Here is a 23,855-nt window from a genome sequence, read left to right on the forward strand (position 1 = left end):
ACAAGTTAAATACCGGTCAGCGCTTGGTCTTTTGCAGAAGAGCCCCTCGGTTTCTTGAGTATCAACCCGCACTCCTTTGTAGTTCAAAAATAATTGCAGTTAGGCCCAAAACTTTGCAAGGACCCCCCTGAGCTTCCTAGAAATAGAACCCGCCGTCCAGGTCTGTTGCTTTTGCAAGTTAGACCCCAGAGTTGTTGTTTAATTATGTTTAGACACTCGGCTTTTGCAGAAAACCCCCTGGAACCCAGTTTTTCTCGCAGATAAGTCCCTAGAACTTGTTTTAGGCCTAGATTTTGCATTTTAGCTCCGTTTTAGGCGTTCTTTATATCCACGGGATCGCTATAACACGTAGAATAGTTCCAGCTTAGTTTTGTCTGCTGTTTTCATGTATTGTTGTATTGTTTCTTACTTTTTGCTATTGTTTGCATGTATGTTTATGTTGTGTATTGTTTTTGGCCATGTGTTCGTGAGTAGACGTTGAGCTACCGGAGGAGCCCCAGTACCAGTACCCGGAGCAGCCGTCTTCCGACCAGTTTGAGCAGCAGCAGGAGCAGTACGAGGAAGGCAAGTATAACATGAACAACATATCACTTTTAAATACATTTTCATATTGCATTTTAATACTGTATGCCTATAAGGACTTTCCTAGCCACTTTATATCCTTTATATATATATATCCTTTGGGTTGCATTTTGGTTAGTTGTGCTAGGTGCCGTGCTATAACACACTTGGTCCTTTTTAATTAATTTGATTAATGGTTTATGCAACTTAATTCTGGTAGTGGCCCTCTGTGCTTCGTGCTTGGGTGGCTCACGTCTCGTTAATGCCTATATGTTTTGTTAGAAACATGGTTTAGGGGGCCAGCACGGTGCTTAGTGCTTGGTTGGCCACTCTCCATAAGGACCGGTTCATAGAGCGACCACCTGGGACAACAGCGCTACCACAAGACTGGAATGGGACGGTCTTGGCATAATAATTAGGTCTTTTTGGTTTGGAGTAACTTACCTGTGTTGCAGGGGCGGTAAGCTTCTATGGCCCTCGTGCTGAGTGGCCTCGTCTGGGCTTCGTGTCTTGACGCCCACTAGACCTGCTCCATAGTCGCCGATCCACCCTCGTGGTTACTCCTTATCAACGAGATTCTTTGTAAAGGCCTCGTAGTGAGTTTGCTAGTCATCTCACCTAAGGAAGTGTGATGAACAACTAGCATAACTCACGACTTGTGGGTAAAGATGTGTAACCTCTGCAGAGTGTAAAACTAGTATACTAGCCGTGCTCACGGTCATGAGCGGCCCAGATCCTCCTTTTGATTAGTGGGGTTATCTTCCTTTGACGAGTCAGGTTTCCCCGGGTGGCTTGGTTTGGTATGGTTCTCAGTAGTAACATGATTAATTCTGATTAATTACTATGTAACTGGGTTTATGATAATTCATCCACTTGTAGTAAATAGCTTTAATAAAAATTTTCCAAGACTAAAAGCTAATGCAGTTGAGTCAGCCAACCTTAGAGCCTCATAGTTTGTGTTATACTTGTTGAGTACAAGTTGTGTACTCACTCTTGCCTACTGTACTCTTTTTCCTCTTGGGGATACTCTACTGTTGCTCAGTTCCTGCCGACACGAGGGAGTTCGCTCAGCGCTACCAGGACTACGAGGACTTCTAGGCGTTCGTCTCCCAGTCGACGTCCCTGTGGCGCCCTGCTCAGTTTCCGTCGAGAGTTATCGTTTATGTATTATGCTTCCGCATACTCTGTACCAGACATTTTGTCATTATTGTAATAAATAACATTCGTACTCGCTTTATTATATTCTTTTACGTGATATGTGCTGTGATATACTGTTCATTCTGTTGTATATACGTGTGACTTGATCCTGGCACGTATATGATTGCTCGGTTTATGTCCTTTTATAAACCGGGTGTTACAGAGTGGTATCAGAGCCGTATCGACTGTAGGACGAAAGCCTAGATAGAACTGGTCGAGTTTTAAGTCTTCTTCTCTCTCAGCCTTATCTGCTGAAACTATTTTGCTATTATATTCCTTGAATTCCAAGATTTTTACTTGTCTTGCCTTGATTTCTCTCTATAGAATAGTTTCCGTAGATTCTGGCCTAAAAAAAATCATCTGACCATCATAGGTATAAGCTAGATGACCCCTTTATAATAATACGATAGCACGTTCTGCGACGCGTTGTGTTAGTCGAGTTGTGTGTTAAACTCGGCTAAGTTGTGAAATTTGTATGCTTGTTATTATGCTACATGTTTGATTTGGATTTTTGGTTGATTGTATAGTTTAGTAGTTAAATTTGTTTAATGAAAATCAGTTTTAAGTTAAAGTTAACTAATTAATGAAACGAGTTAGATCGTTGGGGGTAAAACCGTCCACTCTATCCTGTCTACTTTATCATGCCCAAGTTTTCTTGCAGAAAAATATCGTATCCAACTGAATTTATTTCTGCAATATCCTTACTCATGAAATCTTTTGTCCAAAAATCTGATGGTGAACACCAGGCGTGGTTCTGACCAGCATGGACAGAACAACCAGGGCCAGAACAACAAGGGTACTGGGATCCCGATGCCTCCACCTCTGACCCCAAAGCAGTACTTACAGCTCTAGATGCTGATGATGGCTACCCTGAACAACACTGTTCAGGCACTTCAGCAGGCTCACACTTAGCCTCCGCCTCCTCCACCGCCGCAGACCCGCGACAGGCGTGCTGAGTTCCTGAGGGGTCACCCGCCGACGTTCTCTCACATGTCCGACCCTCTTCAGGCTGACGACTGGCTCCGTGCAGTGGAGCGCCAGCTGGGCATCACCCAGTGCGATGATCGGGAGTGAGTCTTGTACGCAGCAGGACAGCTGCGAGGTGCAGCTTTGGACATGTGGGAGTCCCACCCAGTTCAGGACCGCGAGGCGCAGCTTTGGACATGTGGGAGTCCCACCCAGTTCAGGACCGCGAGGCCTTCACCTGGATCCAGTTCTGGGAGCGGTTCCGCAGCCACAACGTCCCCGCGGGCGTTATGAAGATGAAGCAGAAGGAGTTCCTTGCACTGAAGCAGGTAATCTCAGATATAATCATTCAGCGCTTCCTTTTGAGCTAATACCCCCTTGTTCTATCTTTCTGAGTCATGAATTAATCCTTCGATATATATATCTGTCTTTTTCACTTCAGGGGACTATGACGGTCACGGAGTATCGTGATCGTTTTCTGCAACTTGCTCGCTACGCCCCTGCCGAGGTTGCGGATGACCGCAAGAAGCAGGAGCACTTCATGGAGGGTCTTGAGGACTACCTCCAGTACGCGCTGCTCAACTTCCGCTTCGACGACTTCAACCATCTGGTTGACAATGCGCTCAACACGGAGCGCAAGCACCTGGAGATGGAGGACAAGAAGAGGAAGATTGTCCCCGTTTCTTCCGGCAGCAACACCCGTCCTCGCCTCCAGCCGCCCAGGCAGTACCAGCAACAGCAGTACCGGCCTCCCCAGCAGTACCAGCAGAGGCCGTAGCAGTACCCGCCTCGACAGCAGCAGCAGGCAGGTCAGGGCCTGAGGTTACCGGCACCTCCGGCTCGTACTGCTCCACCAGCTCCGCAGGCTCCACGGCAGGTAGCTCCTCCTGCCGGACAGCAGGCTCAGGGACCCCCCTCGAACTTGCTATCACTGCGGCCAGCCGGGGCACTACGCCAACTCTTGCCCCCGGAAGGCGCAGGCGGGACAGCAGGGGCGCCCAGCTCAGCCCAGGGCGCTAGCAAAGGGTCGGGTGAACCACGTGACGGCCGAGTCAGCGGCCGAGGCTCCTAACGTGGTTATTGGTACGTTCATGGTCAACTCTCACCCCGCTACAGTGCTTTTCGATACCGGTGCTACTCATTCTTTCATTTCCAAGTCATTTGCCGAGAAGCATGGTATACCAGTTTCTTGTATGAGGACAGCTATGGTAGTTACCTCACCTGGGGGTCAGATACATACATGTTCTATATGCTCCAGAGTTAGTATGGTCATAAAGGGGGTAGAATTCCGCACTGGTTTGATCGTCATTGATTCCTCGGGGATAGATGTGATTTTGGGCATGGAGACCCTTACCAGATGGGGAGTCCGTATTGATTGTGCTTAGCGGACAGTTCACTTGTCAGCATCTGATGGCCAAGAGGTGATAGTCAGTGCTTCAGAGCCCTCGGGATTTCTTCATCAGATGGAGGCTAGACCCACGGATGGTATTCGCGTGGTGTCTGAATTCCCGGATGTCTTTCCGGATGAATTGCCAGGTATGCCGCCTGAACACGACATCGAGTTTTCTATTGATCTCTTGCCTGGCACAGCTCCTATTGCAAAGCGGCCCTACCGCATGGCACCTATAGAGCATGAGGAAGTCAAGAAGACTATTGATGAGTTGCTAGCCAAGGGTTATATCCGTCGCAGCTTCTCTCCTTGGGCTTTTCCATTGTTGCTAGTAGATAAGAAGGATGGCTCGAAGAGAATGTGTGTCGATTATCGGGAGCTGAATGCAGTCACTATCAAGAAGGATCTCTTTGATCTACTTCGTGGTGCCCGTATATTCTCGAAGATTGATCTTCGCTCCGGTTATTTTCAGCTGAGGATCCATCCTGGGGATATTCCGAAGACGGCATTCACCTGCAAGTACGGGCTGTATGAGTACACATATATGGATGAACATGATTTTCATGGATTATCTGGATGTCTTCGTGGTGATCTTCATTGATGATATTCTGATCTTCTCCAAGACAGAGGAAGAGCATGAAGAGCATCTGAGACTCGTGTTGCAGAGATTGAGAGAGCATCAGCTGTATGCTAAGTTCAGCAAGTGCGAGTTCTGGATTGACGAGGTTCCATTCCTCGGTCATATCATCTCCAAGGGAGGTATTGTAGTTGATCCGAGCAAGGTGAAGGATGTGCTCGAGTGGGAGACACCACAGACGGTGAAGGAAGTCCGGTCATTCTTGGGCTTAGCAGGATATTATCGGAGGTTCATTGAGAATTTCTCCAAGACCGCAATGCCTTTGATTTCCTTGCTAGAGAAGAAAGCGGCATTCCTATGGACTGATGAGCGTTAGATGGCCTTTGATGAGCTGAAGAAGAGGTTGACTACGGCGCCAGTCCTTACTCTGCCAGACCAGAGCAAGAGGTTCCCGGTGTACTGTGATGCTTCGAATGATGGTCTTGGTTGTGTTCTGATGTAGGAGGGCAGAGTGATTGCTTATGCTTCACGGCAGTTACGTCGGCATGAGCTGAATTATCCCACTCATGATCTTGAGTTAGCCGCAGTCGTGCATGCTCTGAAGATTTGGAGGCATTACTTGTATGGGCAGCAGTGTGATATCTACATTGATCACAAGAGCCTCAAGTATATTTTCTCGCAGAATGAGCTGAACATGCGGCAGAGGAGATGGTTAGAGTTGGTCAAGGATTATGACCTGGAGATTCACTATCATCCGGGTAAGGCTAATGTTGTGGCAGATGCTCTGAGCAGAAAAAGCTATGTCAACATGGTCGTGGCTTTCCAGATGCCTCCAGAGTTATGTGAGGAGTTTGAGCAGTCTAGGTTTCTTGCATCATACTTCGAGTGCAGCATTCGAGGCAGTACCCACTCTAGAGGCAGAGATCCGGCAGCATCAGAAGGAAGATGAGAAGCTGCAGGAGATCCGTGAGTTGCTCAAGAAGGGCAAGGCTCCTCATTTCAGAGAAGATGATCAAGGTACCTTGTGGTACAAGAACCGGATCTGTGTGCCAGATGTGATGGATCTCAGGAAGTTGATTCTGAGTGAGGCTCATGATACAGCTTATTCTATTCATACGGACAGCACGATGATGTACTATAATCTGAAGGAATGTTTCTGGTGGTATGGGATGAAGCATTCAGTGGCAGAGTACATGGCTATTTGTGACACCTGTCAGTGTGTCAAGGCTGAGCATCAGAGGCCAGCGGTTCTGTTACAGCCTTTGAAGATTCCTGAGTGGAAATGGGAGGAAATCACTATGGACTTCATTGTTGGATTGCCTCGTACTCAGAAAGGGTACAACTCTATATGGGTAGTAGTGGATCGTCTGACGAAGGTTGCTCACTTCATTCCAGTGAACACTACTTACTCTGGTGCTAGACTTGCAGAGTTGTACATCTCTCGGATTGTCTGCTTGTATGGTGTGCCCAAGAAGATCATATCAGACAGAGGATCTCAGTTCACTTCACGGTTCTGGGAGCAGCTCCATGATTCGTTGGATACGAAGTTGCGCTTCAGTACAGCTTATCATCCTCAGACAGATGGGCAGATGGAGAGGACCAACCAGGTATTGGAAGATATGCTGAGAGCTTGTGCCATTCAGTACGGTACTAGTTGGCATAAGTGCATGTCATATGCTGAGTTTTGATACAACAACAGCTATCAGGCCAGTCTAAAGAAGTCCCCCTTCGAGGCATTGCATGGCAGAAAATGCAGGACTCCTCTCTATTGGGATCAGATTGGTGAGAAGTAGCTCTTTGGCCTTGATATCATAGAAGATGCAGAGCAGATGGTTCAGGCTGTGCGAGAAAATCTGAGGATTGCACAGAGCAGGCAAAAGAGCTATGCAGATGGCAAACGGAGAGACCTGACTTTCAGTGTTGATGATTATGTGTACCTGAAGGTGTCTCCGATGAGAGGAATCCGCAGATTTAATGTCAAGGGGAAGTTAGCACCTCGGTATGTTGGTCCATTCAAGGTGCTAGAGAGGAAAGGCAACGTTGCTTATCGCCTGGAGTTGCCCACCAGCCTCTCAGGAGTTCACGATGTCTTCCATATATCTCAGCTGAAGAAGTGTCTGCGAGTAACTGAAGAGAAGGCACCACTGGATGGGTTAGAGGTTCAGGAAGATCTGACTTATACTGAGCATCCGGTGAAAATTCTGGAGACATCAGAAAGGGTTACTCGGAACAAGCGCATCAAGATGTGCAAAGTTCAGTGGAGTCACCACAGTGAAGTTGAGGCTACATGGGAGCGAGAAGATGAGCTGAGGAAGACATATCCAGATCTCTTTGCTAGCCAGCCCAGCTAAATCTCGGGGAAGAGATTTCTTTAAGGGGGTAGTGTCTGTAACACCCTAATTTAAATTCCAGCATTTTATTAATAAATTTAATTAGCTTTATTTAATTTTCTAAGGCTTATTATGTTTAGTCTGCATTTAATGCATTTAATCTAATTTTGTTTCGCAAGGAATTAAAATTTTTCTAGGATAAATATGTTTGTGCATTCATGCTGGTGCATAGTTTTATTTGATTGAGTGTGGTTTGAATTCAAATTCATACTTGAATTCAAATAGTGTTAGTTTGGTTTGAAATAGGAAAAGGAAAAGAGAAAAGGAAATAGAAAACCTCATATGGACTCAAACCAGCCCAGCATCCCAACCCAACCCAGTGGCCCACCTTCCTTTCTCCGGGCCCAGCCCGACCCCTCCTCCCTTCTATCTCCCGCGCTGGGCCCAGCAAGGCCCATTCCACACCCCACCCCGTTCTCTCCCCACGCCAGCTCCTTTCTCTCCCGCAGCACGCGCCCCGACTGACAGCCCGGGCCCGCTGTCAGCCCCGTCTTCCCCGCTGAGCCGCTCCTCTGCTCCGCTCCGTCCGCTCCGCGAGCTCCGTTTTCCGCTGCCCGTGGCCCCGCTCCACCCCGCGCTCGCGCACGGACCCGCTCCATCCCGAGCTCGCGCACGAACCCACACGCTAGCCTCGCCCGCGCCCTTTCCTTCTAGAAACCAGCCTGGGATCGGATGAGGACTCGATCCCGAATCACGGCCGCGTTTCTCGCCGGACTTTTCCTTCCGGGGCACGCCCGCCCGAGATCCCGGGCCCCCTCTATAAACCGCCCCGCGGAACCCCTACACCCACCATCCTCCCATCAGCGCCACCCCAAACCTAGCCGCTGCTGCCCTCCAAGCTCAGAGCAGAGCAGGGCTCCGCGCCGCCGTGCCCTCGCCGCTCTGCTGCTCCACGGCCACCGAGAACCACCACTGGAGCAAAGCCTGAGTGCCAGGGACATCCCGGGTCATCTCCTCAGCTCTCTGCACCGCGCTTCACCCGGGATTTCAAACCGAACCCGCCGCCGGTAAGCTACGCCGCCGTGGAATTTCTTCACCACCTCCCTGGCTTCGCAGCGCGACGCAAAACTCATTCGTGGGGAGCAGAAGCCCGGAGCCGTCCTGCAACAACCTCGCCCGCGAGCAGCTCCGAGCGCCGCCGCCGGATCTCCCCGTCGAAACTTCTGCGCCGGTCCTTCCTTCGATCCCGACCCTCGGTGAGCACTCCCCGACATCCTCTCTCTCTTGCGCCCTGCTCAGTTTCCGTCGAGAGTTATCATTTATGTATTACGCTTCCGCATACTCTGTACCAGACATTTTGTCATTATTGTAATAAACAATATTCGTACTCGCTTTATTATATCCTTTTTCGTGATATGTGCTGTGATATACTGTTCATTCTGTTGTATGTACGTGTGACTTGATCCTGGTACGTATATGATTGCTCGGTTTATGTCCCTTTATAAACCGGATGTTACAGCTCGGGAGCAATCCAGGCTGTGGCTTAGAACACTCTGACCCAGTCCTCTATATATCTGTTCTGCTCCATCTCATGTAGCCTGGGCAGATTCTAAAGTGTGCAAAGTGCTCTCTAACGTCTGCTCCCCCTGTGGCTGTCGTCAGCGAAACCCAGTCTAGCACTCTGTGTGGGAAGATCCTGTGCCCTCGCCTCTGGTAGGTCTCGTAGAAGCTGGCCTGAAGAAGTGTCCAGAACCTACGGTCAACCCTGCTGTCACGAGTCACGGGGAACCAGTCCTCCTTTGTCATGCTCCACCTGAGCCTCTTGACCATCGCCGCATTGGCCTTGGTCAAGTTCTGGAGCAGCACACCTGGCTCCAGACGCACAACAGTGTCCATACGGAACACTGCGCGCTCGGCCTCTAGGGCCTCGGCTCTATGGGCTGCTGCTGCTGTCCTACGAGGCACCTGTGACTGGTGACCACCTCGCGTCCTGGGCCCGGTGCGACGCTCGGTCGCTGGTGGAGACTCTGCTCCTGGGGACGTCTGCCGAGTGTGGCCAGACCGTCGTAGAGTCGGTGACCCCTGAGTACTCTCTCCCTGAGACTACTCTGACTGTGCTGCCTCTAAATCTGCGTCTGAATCTGCAGCTGTCGGTTCCCCTTCAGACGAATCGCCCTCGATCTGCTGTGTAGTGGCCCTGGCACCTCGGACCCTGCCCATACCTCTGCCTCTGCCTCTGCCCCTGGCTGGCTGCTCTCGAATAGCGAACGGACGAGCACGGCCTGATGCCTGCTCCTCGGTGGCCTTGGCCACCATCTCGGCCCTCTCGGCCTCCCTCTCTGCACGGGTTTGCTTTTGGACTGGCTTCTCGACCACGACCTCCTTCCCCTTCCTTTTCTTGCGACCCATCTCGATCAGACAAAGAATCAAACACCTTGTGAGCACTGAGTGGGCTGTGGCTGCGTGGGGAATGGCGTGAGGTGCGGCAGCGGCGGCTCAGTGCGTGGCGATGGCGTGGAGTGGCAAGCGGCGGCGGCGAGCAGCTAGCGCGGGTGGTGGCGCACGCGGGCGGCGGGGGCTGCGCGTGAGCGACGCGAGCGCGCGCGGGCGGAGCGCGAGCGGCGGTGGCGCAGGATGCGCGTGGCCGCAACTGCGGGCCGGCGTTGAGCAGCGGCGCGTGGAGGTGCGAGACGCAGTGGTGGTGGCTTGGGCCGGCGGCGTACAGGCGAGCGCGGGTGCGAATCGGCGGCGGCGGCGAGAAGGCAATAGATGGAACTGAAAGAGAAAAAGAGTCCGGCGGCGCGAGGAAGAAACATATATGATAAGTGCGCCCGCGATTTTTCTTAACGCCGGTTAAACCGATGCTTAGGTTTAGAACGCCGGTTGATTGCATCGGTTCAGTTCACCAGAGACTCCAGCAGAAACCCATCTGAACACCGGTTGAACCGATGATATGAATTTTGAACTCACCGGTTGAACACTGCTATCACCGGTTGATTGCTAGGTCAGAACTTCATTACGTTCACCGGTTAATCCTATGCTCCGACATTTGCATACGCTGGTTGAATGCCTGAATTTGACTGAGCTGAGACAGAACTTAGTAACGCCAGTTAAACCGATGGTGTTGTTCCATTAAGCATCGGTTTAACCGGTGAACCCGAAAAAACTTTCACTCAGCTCACTCTTCTATGCTAAGTCCAATAAACTTATAAAATTCAACTAAACACAAGTTAATGGACTTGCATAGGCGACTTTACCCCTCAAAATAAATAGGATAGCACACTAGCTTAAATAGTTTTCTTTTCAAACACAAGGAAAAACCGCAAAGCGAGACAAAGCGCCAAATAAAATGTATGAGCCATGTCATAGGAATATTGAAGATAGAGAGCTTCAAACTCATCATGACATGACTCACTAGGCAATAACGCACCTAACACTTTGTTCTTTTCACTTTTCATGAATTAAGATCTTGCATATGAAACAAGTCTCATTTTCATCAAGTGATCTCCTTTGTGACCCTTACGCATGCAATGATGGTGCAAGCTAAAACCACATGCGAGAGAAAAATAAACATGAAGTGCACATCTATATGACAAGAAATGCATAAAAGAATTTAAGTTCTACTTGTCAAGTTTGAACCCACAGGAAGCTTCTTCATGATGAGCCTTTCTAGAAGCCTAGAGGAAAACAAGTGGACCACCACCTCTAGCTAAACCCATGCTCATCACTATCTTACCATGGTTAGACAAGTGTCCTATATGTATGCATTTTTCTATATGACATGGCAACTTACATGACGTTTGCCGCATCTAATACATTAAGCTCATTCCTTAGACTAACAAATGTACTCTCGTCTAATGGTTTTGTGAAAATATCCGCCAATTTCTCCCCGGATCTCACACCTTGAAGAGATATGTCTCCTTTAGATTCGTGATCACGCAAGAAGTGATGGCGAATATCAATGTGCTTTGTGCGAGAGTGTTGAACCAGATTTTTGGCAATTTTTACGGCACTTTCATTGTCACAAAGGAGTGGTAACCTATCTAGTTTCACACCAAAGTCCAAAAGGGTTTGCTTCATATATAGGATTTGGGCACAACATGCACCGGCCGCTATATATTCCGCTTCCGCGGTGGACAAAGCCACAGAATTTTGCTTCTTACTCGACCAAGAAACTAGAGAACGCCCAAGCAAGTGGCAACCCCCGGAGGTACTCTTGCGATCCACACGGCTTCCGGCAAAATCCGAATCCGAGTATCCCAAGAGATCTAAGCTAGCGCCTTTGGGGTACCACAAGCCTATGCTTGGGGTGTGCTTGAGATACTGAAGGATCCTATTCACAGCCGAGAGGTGTGATTCCTTTGGGTTTGCTTGAAAGCGGGCACACAAGCACACACTAAACATTATATCAGGCCTAGATGCGGTAAGGTAAAGCAAAGACCCTATCATAGAACGATAGAGGGATTGATCAACCGGTTTTCCGTCCACATCCAAGTCGAGATGCCCATTGGTTGCCATGGGTGTCTTGATCGGCTTGCATTCATCCATCTTGAACTTCTTCAAGATATCTTTAGTATATTTTTATTGATGGATGAATGTACCTTCCTTCAATTGTTTGACTTGAAAACCAAGGAAGAAGGTCAATTCGCCGATCATGGACATCTCGAATTCCCTAGACATCATGGTAGCAAACTCATGGCTTAGTAAATCATTAGTTGAGCCAAAGATAATATCGTCAACATAAATTTGACAAATGAAAAGATCCCCGTTGACGTCTTTTGTGAACAATGTGGTGTCCACCATCCCGATCTTGAAGCCTTGCTTGATTAGGAAGTCACGAAGCCTCTCATACCAAGCCCTTGGAGCTTGTTTGAGCCCATAGAGTACCTTGTGCAACCTATAAACATGGTTAGGATTCCTCGGATCTTCAAACCCAGGAGGTTGCTCAACATAAACAAGTTCGTTAATAACGCCATTTAAGAATGCACTTTTCACATCCATTTGATATAATTTGATATTATGATGTGAAGAGTAAGCTAGAAGAATGCGGATAGCTTCAAGTCTTGCGACCGGAGCAAAAGTTTCACCAAAATCCAAACCTTCGACTTGAGAAAACCCTTTTGCCACAAGTCTTGCTTTATTGCGTACCACCACCCCATGTTCATCTTGCTTGTTTCGGAAGACCCACTTAGTGCCGATGATGTTCTTGTTTTTCGGAGGGGCTTCGAGGACCCAAACTTCATTGCAGGTGAAGTTGTTCAATTCTTCTTGCATGGCCATCACCCAATCCGAGTCCTCAAGCGCTTCCACTATGCTAGTGGGTTCAATACAAGAAACAAACGAGTAATGTTCACAAAATAAAGCATGCTTAGAATGAGTTCTTACTCCCTTGGAAGGACTACCAATGATTTGATCAATTGGATGATCCTTGGAGACAGGACCATGCTTCACTAACGGTACATGCGTGAAAGTTTGTTGGGGTGGATCATGGATGACTTGTGCTTGTGGTGGAACATTTTGCTCTTCTTGTTCTTGGACTTGGGGTGTTGGCGTTGGAGCACTTTCTTGAGATTGTGAATCATCCTTTTCTTTATCTTCATCCACTTGGGGTGCCGTGGAGGTGCTTGGTGTAGATGAGGAAGGTCCTCCCCCTTGATCATTGCCTTCATGCACCTCTTCCGGCTTGATATCCCCAATGGACATCTTCTTCAAAGCTTCTTCAATCTCCTCATCGCCTACATTGTCATAGCCAACAACTTCCTCTTGGGAGCCATTAGATTCATCAAACTCCACATCACATGTTTCTTCAACTAACCCGGAGGTTTGATTGAATACTCTATATGCTTTGGAGTTTGATGCATAACCAAGAAAGATTCCTTCATCACATCTACTCTCAAACTTACCAAGCCTTTTCTTCTTATAAATGAAGCATTTGCAACCAAAGACTCGAAAGTAGGATATGTTTGGTTTCTTCCCGGTGATGAGTCCATATGGCATTTTCTTGAGGAGTCGGTGGGGATACACTCGGTTGGATGCATGGCAAGCCGTATTGATTGCTTCCGCCCAAAACATCTCGGACGTGCCATAATCATCCAACATTGCTCTTGCTAGAGTGATTAGTGTTTTGTTCTTTCTCTCCACCACTCTATTTTGTTGAGGCGTGTAGGTGGCGGAGAACTCATGCTTGATGCCCTCTTCATCGCACCATTCTTCAATCTTCACATTCTTGAACCCGGTGCCGTTGTCACTCCGGATCTTCACAATTGGGGAGTTGTACTCCATTTGAGCTCTTCTTGCAAATGTCTTGAAGACTTCCGGAGTTTCACCCTTATCGCCTAGAAACATGACCCAAGTATAACGTGAAAAATCATCAATGATTACTAGGCAATAGAGATTACCACCAATGCTCTTGTATGTGGTTGGACTAAAAAGATCCATGTATAGTAGCTCGAGCGGCTTGGAGGTAGACAACATCGTCTTGATGGGATGATGTGTTGCAACTTGCTTTCCGGCTTGACATGATTTACATAGTTTGTTCTTGTCAAAGGTGACATCCTTCAAGCCGGTGATCATCCCTCTCTTGTGGGCTTTCTTGAGATTGCTCACGCCAATATGAGCAATTCTTCTATGCCAAAGCCACTCAAGAGACGACTTGGTGAAGAGACATGTCATGGAGCTTGTTTGCTTTGAAGAGAAATCCACCAAGTAAATGTTGCCATGCCTAAACCCCGTGAATACCAATGACTTGTCTTCTTCAAGGGATTACTACAACACCATTCTTGTCAAAGGTACACGTTAGTCCAAGATCACATAATTAAGCAATTGAAATAAGATTAAAACTAAGTGCTTTTACAAACAAGACATTAGAAATGGATAAATCTTTAGAAATTGCTATTCTACCCAAACCTAAAACTTTTCCCCTTGAGTTATCACCATAGGTGACATGTTCATGATCGCCGGGGTCTTCAAGAGAAGTGAACATGCTATTATTGCCGGTCATGTGTTGAGAGCAACCGCTATCAAGTACCCAATGTTTTCCACCGGCTTTGTAGTTCACCTACACACATGAGAATCAATTTTGAGTTTTTGGAACCCAAGCGAGTTTTGGGCCTTGCACATGTGTGACAAGAGCTTTGGGGACCCAAAGTTGCTTGGGGAGCTTCTTCTTTGCTTCCTTTGTGATTTTGCCAATGAATTTGGCCTTCACCTTGCCCTTTACCTTACTCAAAAGAAAATGGTTATTTTGATGCATAAATGAGTAATTCTTAGGTAAAGTAGGGAAAAGACGTGATGGCAAGGGACACTCCCTAGTGTGGTGCCCGGTGACTTGGCAATATTGGCAATATGATCCAACTTCTTTTATGAAGCTAGTCTTGATCTCCGGAGATGGAGTAGTGCCTTGATTTGGCTCCGGAAATGAACCAAGACCTCTCTTGCCATAGTCACGAGCATTGTTGAAGAGAATTTCCTTATGGATGTATTCTCCTCGTGAGAGCTTCTCCACACTACTCTTGAGGCTTGCCACTTGATCCATCAATTTCTTTTCCCTAGAAGGAGCAAGCTTGGGCACAACATTAGTAGCACATGCATCATTGAGTAGGTCATCACATGAAGTAGAAGCATTGACCTTTTCAATATTTTCATTGAAAGAGTTCTCAAGACTTTGGTCAATTGCTTCATAGGCAAACTCAAGTTCTTGATATTTGTGAGCTAACTCCCTATGCCCTTGCTTGAGCTTTTTGTGACTCTCTTCAACTTGCTTAGCAAGTGCAAGTGACTCATGGTGCTTTTTGAGCAAGTCATTGTACTTGCCAAGCAAATCGGAGTGAGCTAGCCCTAGCTTGGCATGAGTGCTCTCAAGAAGCTTGACCTTGCCCTTTTCCCTCTTGATGACGGATATATACTCATTGATGAGGTTAGCAAATTCATTAGGATCAAGCTCATCATCACTATCACTATCACTATCCGCCTCACATACCTTTGTGTTACCTTTTGCCATGAGGCACATAGGAGGTGGAGGTAGCGAAGGTTCTTCATTGGTGAGAGGAACGGTGACGATGTCTTTCTCATCACTTGATTCTTCACTTGATGAGACATCGGTCACCCATTCTTGTTTTTCCACCAAGAAGCTTCTCTTGGTGTGGCCTTTCTTCTTTGGGAAGAGCCTGGTCTTCTTGTCATGGCTCTTCTTCCCAAGTTTCTTGTTCTTGTTCTTCTTTTCATCTTCATCATCATCGCTTGAATCATGACGATGTTTGCTCTTGTTGTACTTCTTTCTCTTGTCCGGCTTGGGGCAATCGGGAGAGATGTGACATTTTTCTCCACAATTGTAGCATATTTTGTTCTTGACATCTTCCCTTGGCCGGAATATTCTTCTCTTAGGGTCAAAGTTGTAACCCTTCTTGTTTATCTTGTTACTTAAGCGTGTGAACTTTCTCATCATGAGAGCAAGTTCTCCATCGTCTTCATCATCGGATGAGCTTTCATGATGATCATCTTCTTCATCGCTTGAGCTTGATTCTTGCTTGATCATCTTGAGCGTGCGGGACTTGTTGGCCTTGGTTTTGAGAGCGATTGACTTGCTTGAAGTTGGCTCTTCAGACATACCAAGAATACCCATTTCATGAGCGTGAATTTCACCCATAAGCTCTCCCACTTCCATCGTACCAAGATTCTCCTTTTGAAGCATAGCATTGATGATATTGTACTTGGGATTCGAAAGGAGCATGAGTATCTTGCGGTTGATGGAGCCACTGTCAATTTTGGATATTTCAAGTGCATTAATGTCCTTGACAATGACATTCAAGCGAGAATACATATCATTGCAATTTTCACGAGCTAGCATTTTAAAAGAATCATACTTAGCTCTAAACAAGTGATATTTTTGCTCACGAACTTTAGTGGAGCCTTCATGAATTTCAATTAGCTCTTTCCAAATATCACTTGCCAAGTCCATGCCATTTACTCTAGCAAAGACTTCCTCACTAATGGCTTCGAACATTGCATTTCTAGCCTTTGCATTCCACTTTAGTTGTTCGGGGGTGGGATTTCCGGTGAACCCGGTCTTAGTTGCTAACCACACTTCGGGGGCAATCGCATCAAGATATGCGGCCATGCGAACTTTCCAATAAGCAAAGTTCTTACCCTCAAAGTGAGGAGGCGAACCACCCATCTTGGCCATAGCTCTAGGCGGTGAAGCCTAATGATCCAAATGAGCAACGAGGCTTTGATACCAATTGTAAGGATCGATGGACCAAGAAGGGGGTGAATTGGGCCTTTTTCAAAAATCTAAAACAGAATTAAGCATCCTTAATCTATGCAATACTAGTAAGGCTCAATTCACCAACTGGCTAACTAAGCAAACTACACAAGCTATAAAGAATACAACAAGATATGAAACTAAGCAAGGTAGAGCTAAGTTATGATCTCTAAGGTCAAGCACATGAATAATTGCATGAAAGTAAGTGCTTGAAAGTAAAGAGTGGGCAAGAGACAACCGGATTTTTTCCCGTGGTGTCGATGTGTTGGCACACACCCCTAATCCACGTTGTGACACTCACTAAGAGCCTTGTCACCTCCCATGTCATCCGAGACGAGGGCGCTCACTAAGAGTCTCCGTTCACCATCCCGGCGTGGTGGAGCTCAAGCCACGTATAAACTTCTTCGGGCTCCCACAATCAACTTGGCACTCTCCAGAAGAAACACCTCAATCACCAAGATCGCCTAGGTGCTGCCAATCACCAAGAGTAACAAGCTAGGGCCTTCACTTGAGCAAGAACCGATCACCAAGAACGGATGCACACAAGCTTCTCTCTACTCAAGTCCTTAGTCTTGCTTCTTGAATGATTGAATGAACAAATGTGTGGAATATGAAGCTCAAGGTGGCTCTCAACAATAGTATGAGTGTATGAATGTTGCCTGGTGTCAAGAGAGCTCAAAATGACCCATTGGAGGGGTATATATAGGTGTAAGGATCACCGGGGTGTCCGACCCTAGAGGGGGAGGGGGTGAATAGGGTCGCTAATCGCTTTCTATCCTAGGGCTCAATCTATTTGCATAAGATAAACCTAACACGTCCTACACATGCTAGTTATGACTAGGGTTTACCTTTGCTACTCTCTACTTACCCCAAAATACTTGCAACCTATAGCCAGTCCTAAACAAACTAACTAGGAAAGTAAAGGCACGTAAGATAAAGTAAATGCAGAAATGTAATATGGTAAGTAAAGAGGTAAATGCAAGAGAGATGCAAACTCCCGAGTAGACACGGTCATGTAACGTGGTTCGGCACAAACGCCTACGTCCACGGGACACCGAGGCTCTTCCGATCACCGTCTTGCACTACGCCACCAAGGCGATGCCGGCAAGCAAAGGCAAGTGCCCACAAGACAACGAGTCTCATGCACCGCCACCGTGTCTCTCGGTCACCCAGCCGAAATCCACTACGGAGCTTCTCCACCAAGGAGGGGGTCTCCTCTTCCCCCGCACAAAGTGTCGTTACCACTCCACACCAAGTCGGAGGGTCACACGACGGATCACAAGGATTGCTTGCCGCAGCAAGACTTCTCTCAAGGGAGCTCTCGCAAGTGCCCTGTTGCATCTGCTGGAACTGAGCGTCTGTCCTCTGTGAAACTCGGTTAATAAGCCCAACAAAATTCTCCTCGGCTGCATCATGCTCTCGGGCAGGCTCCCTCTGAATAGCTGCAAGCTGAGCCTCATGGGCTCTCCTGGCCTCCTCCTGTGCAATCCGATCCTCTCTCTGCTGAGTGACAAGCTGTTGAAGGAGAGAGGTGAGCTCGGACGGCTGATTCACCTGGGACTCTGTGACAATAGCAGCTGCTGGTGACGATGGAGCTGGCTCTCTGGACCCTACTGCCTCGTGGTCGTGACTAGCTGGTGCTGCAGGAAAGTACTCGTCATCCTCGGAGGAGTCTGACTCAAGCTCAAACTAGTGAATCTCATCATCTCCTCCGGGAAGCTGTGCCTCGGCTGCTAGTAGTGCCTCGTCCTCCTGTGCCACTCAGGCCTGCACCTCAGGTGACAGTCATGCCATAGCATATCTGTCTGCCTGTCTGTCCCTCCTCCTGTCCTGTGGTGCTGTGAGACGGTAGACTGTAAACCTGGGAGTCTCATCCTGACGGTAGACACTGCTGATTCCTGTGGTGCTGTGAGACAGTAGACTGTAAACCTGGGAGTCTCATCCTGACGGTAGACACTGCTGATGGGTGACTCAGCTGGCACCGCCCGACCTGCTCTTGCCACTCTGTTTCTCGCCGCCATGGCGGACTCTCGCTGTGCACGGTCACCGCGATCCTACCCCGCGATGTCGTGCGCACGTGGCACGACTGTCGCCGCCGCTCTGCTGGCGCTTGCCGCCGCCAGGCCGACCCGGACACACATCTGATCTATACCACGGCCAAAAGGCCCGATCTTTGCCCCGCCGAGTGTGCGGCATGGGCATGCCACGCGTGCTCGCGCACGTCACCCGTCGCTACCGTGCATGGTCACCGTGTTCCGGACCCGCGACGTTGTGCGTATATGTCTCGCTGTAGCCACCGTCGGCCTAACCCCGCGCCACCGCACCCGTGCGACCGGCACGGCCGCACACGGCCTCGGGATGCCAAGAATCCCCACACACGGGTGCACACCCTTGAACCCAGACCCAAGCCGGACCTCGCTTGAGCCCCGGCAGAGCCAACCACCACCGTCGCCTAGGGACCTCGCCACTGCCGTGGCTGAGTCCAGGCCATGCCTTGTGCGCGCCAAGCGCGAGCGTGCACACGTGCACCGGCACCCAAGGTCAAGCCTTGGCTTGCATGGATGTCACACCCTGAAATTTTTGGATTTCAAGATGTGATTAAAATTTAAAATAAATCATCAATTTTCTCATAATTTTAAAATTTTCCCAAGATTTATCTTCTTTACAGAGAATTTAGTGTAAAAGAAAATAAATGTTGGCTGTTTTTCTAAATTAAATGAGGTCCTTTTGTTTGTTAGGCATTCATGCTGAATTGCATTGTTTCATTGATTGAGTTCAGATGAATTTAAATTCTCCAAATTTAAATTCAAATGAATGTGTTTGAATCCCTTTATTTCAAAAAGAAAAGAAAAGCAAAAACTTCTCTCTTCCCTCTAACCCGTTTTCAGCCCAGCCCATCTTCCTCTCTCTCCTTCATTTTCCTTTCTCCCGCGGCCCAAAACTCCTCTGCCGACCCACCTTCCTCTCCCGGGAAGCCCAGCCCGATGCCTCTCCCTTTCCTCTCTATGCCGCTGACAGGCGGGTCCTGCCTGTCGGGATCGTCTACCTCGCGTGAGCGACGCGGACTCAAGGAGTCCGGCCGCTGCACGCCCCACGCCGCTCCTTCCTTCTTGGTCCGCACGCCAAGGCCCCAGCCCGACCTATAAAAGCGACGCCCGCGTACCCCTGGAACCCCAACCCGAGCCGCAGCCGTCGCCCAGTTCGCGCAAACCCTAGCCATCGCCATTGACGAGCTCGAGCTCGGAGCCCGCCGCCGCGTCGCCGTTCTACGTGATTGCCGCCATCCCCGAGCCGTCCGAGAGCTTCGCACCAAGGTTGTGGATCCCGCAGGCCCCTTCTCTCCCTCTCTCTCGCTCTGCTCCGCCCGGTCTTGTTCGCCGCCGCCGCCGTCCGCCATGCGCCGCCGCGAGCTCCGCTCCGCTCGCTCTAGCTCTACGCCACCGCCCTAGATGAGTTGCCCGCACCGCGCGCTTGCCCCTAGTGCAAACCGCGCTCGAATCGAGCACCGGAGGACCAAATTTGGTCTACGCCGGCGAGGCGCCGCCGCCACTAGCTCGCCGCCGGTCGCTTGCGCCGCCGCCCTCCGCCCAAACCGACCCAAGCCGTTAGATCGCGATCCGACGGACCGGATAAGATCTGACCCGAGTCAAACAAGCCTTATACCGGTCAACCGGGGAACTTTTACAAAAGAGACCCTCAATTTAGTGCAAATCAACCCGCGGTCCAGCGTAGTTGAAAAATAATTAGGTTTAAGTCCTTTTATTTCTGTTTTAGCCCCTACACTTTTGCAATTTTGAACCCGCTGTCCCAGAGCTGCAATTTTGTAGGCTAGCCCCTGTAGTTTAGGTTTAATCTCATTTTAGTCCCTGGTTTCTTTAGAGCTAGCCCCTGAAAGTTTAAATCTATCGCAAACAAGTCCTTAGAACCTTGTTTTAGCCATATCTTTCACGTTTCAACTCCGTTTTCAGCGGTTCTTGCGCTCACGTGATCCTTGTTATCCCCTGTGAGCACACTTTGTTGTGTCTTACAAATCTTTTCTGTTAGTCCTTAACCCTTTTGTTAATCGTGACTAGATCCCTGAAGCACCGTTTAGTCTATAGAATCGCCGTTTTAGTTCTGTTTTCCGCGTTTCTTGCGCTCTCGTAACCGTAGTAGCGAGCCCTATCCTTTAGTACGTTCTTTTAAAGCCTTTCTTCGTTTTGGTGTATTGTTCTTAGTTGTATCTTTTGTTTGTTGCTTTGTATGTTTGCCTGAAGATTGTTCCGAGTAGAAGGATCGTTGTTCGAAGATTGAAGATCAAGTTTTCCAAGTGAGCAAAAGCTGAAGAGCAGTAAGAGTAGCTTTTCGTTGGAGAAAGGCAAGTGACCCTAACCATACTTCTGTCTATGCTTATTTACAAGAATGCTTGATTTAGTTGGAACATGGAGACCCACCCAAGAAAACAGTACAACCACAATACTATATGGCTATGGTCTTGGCTAATTAATTAGAGACTCTAGCTTGTGACAATCTTACCGAAAGGGCAAGAGGGGATGCATCGACGGGGTATAGCTCGATCCTCTTGGGGCAATTGGTATTGTTTAATGGTCCTTTGGCAAGGTACCACCTCATTAGGACAGTGTTATGACCGCTTTGGCTTGAAATCTTAGCGGGTTGTCATGAGTTAGGGAATCTTTGTAAAGGCCTCGTAGCGTCCCTATGCAATCACACCTCGGAAGTGTGGTATTGTGCCTAGCTAGCACATTGCGTGGTTGGGTTCAAAGTTCTTCGGAACTTTTACGCGAATTGTGGTGAAAGTGTACAACCTCTGCAGAGTGTAAAACTGATATATCAGCCGTGCTCACGGTCAAGAGCGGCTTGGACCCTCACATGATTAATAAACTTAAAGATGGATATAAATCACATTCTGGTTATTTCTTGTGGCCTTGCTGAGTACCAACCATAAGTGTACTCACCCTTGCTTACTGCTGCTCAGAAGGAGAAAGTTGTGGCGAAGTCTTTTGAAGATGTTGCTGAGTTCTAGGCGTACGCAACCCCCAGTCGATTGCCTGTGAAGTTTGGAGCCTTCGTTTCTAGGATAAGCTGTATAACTCTGATAGTCTTTTATTTGTTGTATTTCTCTTTTTCGTGATACTGTTGCTGATTATTCACTTATAACGTCTCTATATGTATGAAACTTGATCCTGGCATACATATAGCTATGCATTCGGTTTTGTCCTTAAAACCGGGTGTGACAGTGGACTGTTTACACTGGACGCACGGACGTCGCACATGGACCGTTGGCACTGGACGTACGGGACGTGGCCAAGAGAGGACGTTCCTGGCTTGGGATTATCCGCCGAGGACATTCCTGGCTTGGGATTGACCGACGAGGACGTCGGTCTCTTAAGGGGGTGAGTATGTGATATCCTGGCCCAGGGCTTAATAGGATTAATAGGATACTCATACCAATAAGTTGCAACTTTTTTTTAGAAGCCGATCTCCAAAGAACTCCGAGATTAAGCGTGCTTGGCCCAGAGAAATTTGTGGATGGGTGACTGATCGGGAAGTTCTTCCCGGGTGCGCACGAGTGAGGACAAAGTGTACAGAAAAGACTTGTGTTGGTCTGTAAGGGTAGTCTATATCCTAGTTAAACTGTAAGATATAAGCAGGCCCGGCCTCGGGGAGGTGGGATGTTACATCAGGTTCTACTTTCAGAAACCCGGTTCGTTTCATCACCCTTGCTGAGGTGCTTAAAAGGAAGCAAAGAAGTGAAGGGCTAGGGGATAAAAACCCACTAGCTGGTCCTTCCAACATCGCTATTTCACCTGATAGTCCAAGATCCACGCTCTTGAATCGGAAAGCATCTGAGCCTGACGATGCTGAGTAAGTGCCTTCAAGACTTGTTCTGTATGTTCATTTGATATGCTGATGCTAGATTTTATTTCACAAAGTCTTGAAGCTATCAAAGCTGGGGGTTGAAAGGCTCCAGAATCTTCATCCTTAGCTGCCCCTGACTCTCCAATAATGGGGGTGGTCAAGGAAACCGCGGAAAGCATCTGAGCCTGACGATGCTGAGTAAGTGCCTTCAAGACTTGTTCTGTATGTTCATTTGATATGATGATGCTAGATTTTATTTCACAGAGTCCTGAAGTTGTCAAAGCTGAAGGTTGAAAGGCTCCAGAATCTTCATCCTTAGCTGCCCCTGACTCTCCAATAATGGGGGTGGTCAAGGAAACCGTGAGCACCAGAGAAGGCGCAACATCTTCCGGACCATCAGAGCAATCCCCACAACAACTCCGGAGGGTGGGTCTCCTCAAGCTAAAGGATCGCCATCATGTGACCCAGAACAACAAGCTGAAGGATCGACTGGTAGGCCTGCACACATTATCCCGCTGCATACTCTTCCTGCTTCTGTAAGATCCAGGCTATCAGAAGATATCTTCGAGGATCCCTTGCTAACTCCGGAAACAATGGCGGAGTTACGGGATAAGATGAAGTGGACCTTTCAGTTTATGTAGAGGTATGTTTCGATCTCCTCGAGTACTTTTTGCCTTTTGCTGCGAGTACATCCAATACTAAACTTGTAATTATTTTCCCAGACTGTTGCCATTTGGTCCTTTCTGATGTCCCAGGCTTTGCTAGAGACTGAGGATAATAGGGAACTCCTTGTTTAGAAGGATGCATTGGCCAAGAAGTGATTTGATGAGTTCATGGACATGCGAAATAAGCATTACAACTATGTCGGTGAAAGCACCCGCGAGTGGTATCAGCTGAAAAAGCGAGTCGAGGGTCTGGAAAAAGATAAGAAGGAGCTGTAAGAGCAAATTCAATCCTCTCCTGGTGAAGATAGCCGAGACCACAAGTGATCAAGGAGGTAGGTCCTTTTTCCTTCCTGTATCAAGTTGTAAAATTTAACTCAAAGGCTAAAAAAATGTCTTGCTGTTTTTAGGCCACCTAGTGGATCATCGGAGCTTTGAAGCTGCTGCTCAACGCGTTGTGGAGATGGTTGATCCGCTCGAGGAAGGAACGTTGAGTACCAAGACTCTAGTGGAGAGCTTGGAAGAAGCTCCTCAGAAGATCCTCAGCTATGTCTCCGATAACACGAAGGCATATGTGGCTCATGTCCTGGCTTTAGTAAAGTCGTACTAGCCTCAAGCAAAGTTGGCTCCTCTTTCTTCTGGGGTTGCAGTCAACTGCCCGGAGGAAGACTTCCTCTAGTATAGAGAAGAATCTGAACCACTGGATGGTGACATTATCAAGAGCTTAGAATAGGACGGCGTGGTTTACGAGCAAACCAGTAACAGATAACCGCTGCGCTTACGTGATGAAGAATGACAAGTTTATGTGATAAAGGTCATCGAAGCTCTTACCCGGGAGGGACCCCGTCAGGGTATGCACATCACTGGACGTTCCCTAGGTTGACCAACAAGCCTTAGGACACCATCTATGGTCGTGGAGATCAGTAGACGAACAACATGGAGAGGTTGGGAAAGATTTAGTGTTTGGAGGTAAAAAGTAAATGCATAGTATATTAGTTCGATTGGATGTGTCACAATCGGCCATAGCCCTTTATATTTATAGGGTGCGGAGGTT

At 48.2% G+C, this 23,855-nt stretch overlaps 1 protein-coding gene across 1 annotated transcript in view; it reads left to right on the forward strand.

Annotated features, from left to right (window-relative positions):
- The window catches only part of LOC120684899 (ras-related protein Rab-2-A-like), a 35,352-nt gene extending 11,941 nt beyond the window's left edge, over positions 1 to 23,411 (forward strand). Inside the window, exon 8 of the mRNA XM_039966762.1 lies at positions 23,212 to 23,411. Coding sequence (XP_039822696.1) covers positions 23,212 to 23,411 — 200 coding nt within the window. The remainder of the gene's footprint in view (positions 1 to 23,211) is intronic.
- Positions 23,412 to 23,855: the final 444 nt, after the last annotated feature.

This window comes from Panicum virgatum, chromosome 8N (assembly GCF_016808335.1).
Source record: "Panicum virgatum strain AP13 chromosome 8N, P.virgatum_v5, whole genome shotgun sequence".
Lineage (NCBI taxonomy): Eukaryota > Viridiplantae > Streptophyta > Magnoliopsida > Poales > Poaceae > Panicum > Panicum virgatum.